This window comes from Boleophthalmus pectinirostris, unplaced genomic scaffold (genome assembly GCF_026225935.1).
Source record: "Boleophthalmus pectinirostris isolate CB_2022bp ecotype Guang Dong unplaced genomic scaffold, ASM2622593v1 HiC_scaffold_1, whole genome shotgun sequence".
NCBI classification, from domain to species: domain Eukaryota; kingdom Metazoa; phylum Chordata; class Actinopteri; order Gobiiformes; family Gobiidae; genus Boleophthalmus; species Boleophthalmus pectinirostris.
In genome coordinates, this window is record NW_026570970.1 from 730,358 (window position 1) to 732,857 (window position 2,500).

Here is a 2,500-nt window from a genome sequence, read left to right on the forward strand (position 1 = left end):
CGTGGACACCATGACCACGGAGCTGCGCCAGTGGAGACTCGAGAACCAGCAGCACGTGCAGGCTCTGCAGGAACAGCTCAGGTCAGACTCCCCCGTCCTGGTTCAGTCCTGGTTCAGTCCTGGTTCAGTCCTGGTTTAGTCCTGGTTCAGTCCTGTTTAGTCTGGTTCCTGGTTTAGTCCTGGTCCTGGTCAGTCCTGTTTAGTCTGGTTAGTCCGGTTTCAGTCCTTCAGTCCTGGTAGTCTGGTTCAGTCCTGGTTCAGTCCTGGTTTAGTCCTGGTTTTGTCCTGGTTCAGTCTGGTTCAGTCCTGGTTTTCTGGTTTAGTCCTGGTTCAGTCTGGTTCAGTCCTGGTTTAGTCCTGGTTCAGTCTGGTTTAGTCCTGGTTCAGTCCTGGTTCAGTCCTGGTTTAGTCCTGTTTAGTCCTGGTTCAGTCCTGGTTTCAGTCCTGGTTTAGTCCTGTTCAGTCCTGGTTCAGTCCTGGTTTAGTTTAGTCCTGGTTCAGTCCTGGTTCAGTCCTGGTTCAGTCCTGGTTCAGTCCTGGTTTAGTCCTGGTTCAGTCCTGGTTCTGGTTAGTCCTGGTTCAGTCCTGGTTAGTCCTGGTTTAGTCCTGGTTTAGTCCTGGTTCAGTCCTGGTTCAGTCCTGGGTCCTGGTTTAGTCCTGGTTAGTCCTGGTTCAGTCCTGGTTTCCTGGTTTAGTCCTGGTTCAGTCCCTGGTTTAGTCCTTTAGTCCTGGTTCAGTCCTGGTTCAGTCCTGGTTTAGTCTGGTTAGTCTGTCCTGTTCAGTCCTGGTCTAGTCCCTCACTCTGGTCTTGTCGTGTCCTCAGGGTGACAGAGGGGGCGTTGCAGCCGCTCAGGACGGAGCTGTCGGAGCTGGAGACTCTGATCGAGGAGCAGAAGGCTCAGACCTGCGCCCTCAAGTGCTCCGTGCTCAGGAACGAAGAGAAGATCCACAAGATGCTCACAGGGCTCCACCACCAGACCTGAGGAACCTCCACCAACATCTCCACCACCAGACCTGAGGAACCTCCACCAACATCTCCACCACCAGACCTGAGGAACCTCCACCAACATCTCCACCACCAGACCTGAGGAACCTCCACCAACATCTCCACCACCAGACCTGAGGAACCTCCACCAACATCTCCACCACCAGACCTGAGGAACCTCCACCAACATCTCCACCACCAGACCTGAGGAACCTCCACCAACATCTCCACCACCAGACCTGAGGAACCTCCACCAACATCTCCACCACCAGACCTGAGGAACCTCCACCAACATCTCCACCACCAGACCTGAGGAACCTCCACCAACATCTCCACCACCAGACCTGAGGAACCTCCACCAACATCTCCACCACCAGACCTGAGGAACCTCCACCAACATCTCCACCACCAGACCTGAGGAACCTCCACCAACATCTCCACCACCAGACCTGAGGAACCTCCACCAACATCTCCACCACCAGACCTGAACCTCCACACATCTCCAAACCCAAAATGTTCATTTTGTCTTCTTTTGTACTTTAACTTCCACTGGGAGATGTATTTACCTTGTCGAGATGTTTGGCTGACTCTGGTTGACCTGAGGGACCTGAGGGACCTGGTGGGTCTTTGGACGCTCCATCATCAGGGTTGTTGATGGAGTTCGTGCCTCGTTTCCTGATTTCAGACGCCTTCCTGATCCAGCGTTTGGAGACAAACGAGTATAAAGAGAAACTAAACCGACTCTGTTCTGCAGGAGGAACAGAGGAACAGAGGAACAGAGAACATTAGAACATTAGAACATTAGAACAAGACTTAAAGCTCACAATAAAATAAAACTGCTTTATAATCAGATGTTTATACAAGAGACCAGGACTAAACCAGGACTAAACCAGGACTAGACTGAACCAGGACTGAACCAGGACTGAACCAGGACTAAACCAGGACTGAACCAGGACTGAACCAGAACTAAACCAGGACTGAACCAGGACTAAACCAGGACTGAACCAGAACTAACCAGGACTGAACCAGGACCAGAACTAAACCAGGACTGAACCAAACTAAACCAGGACTGAACCAGGACTAAACCAGGACTGAACCAGGACTAAACCAGAACTAACAACCAGGACTGAACAGAACTAAACCAGGACTAAACCAGGACTGAACCAGACTAAACCAGAACTAAACCAGGACTGAAACAGAACTAAACCAGAACTAAACCAGGACTGAACCAGGACTAAACCAGGACTGAACCAGGACTGAACCAGAACTAAACCAGGACTGAACCAGGACTGAACCAGAACTAAACCAGGACTGAACCAGGACTAAACCAGGACTGAACCAGGACTGAACCAGAACTAAACCAGGACTGAACCAGGACTAAACCAGGACTAAACCAGGACTGAAACAGAACTAAACCAGGACTGAACCAGAACTAAACCAGGACTGAACCAGGACTGAACCAGACTAAACAGAACTAAACCAGACTAACCAGGACTAAACCAGGACTAAACCAGG

The 2,500-nt window shown here is 50.9% G+C and overlaps 1 protein-coding gene across 1 annotated transcript in view; it reads left to right on the forward strand.

Annotated features, from left to right (window-relative positions):
• traf3ip1 (TNF receptor-associated factor 3 interacting protein 1) overlaps positions 1-1,873 on the forward strand; it is a 19,933-nt gene extending 18,060 nt beyond the window's left edge. The window contains exons 13-14 of the mRNA XM_055150531.1: positions 1-81; positions 824-1,873. The exon at positions 1-81 is cut by the window's left edge and continues 134 nt beyond it. Of these exons, the coding sequence (XP_055006506.1) occupies positions 1-81; positions 824-983 (241 nt within the window). The 3' untranslated portion in view covers positions 984-1,873. The remainder of the gene's footprint in view (positions 82-823) is intronic.
• Positions 1,874-2,500: the final 627 nt, after the last annotated feature.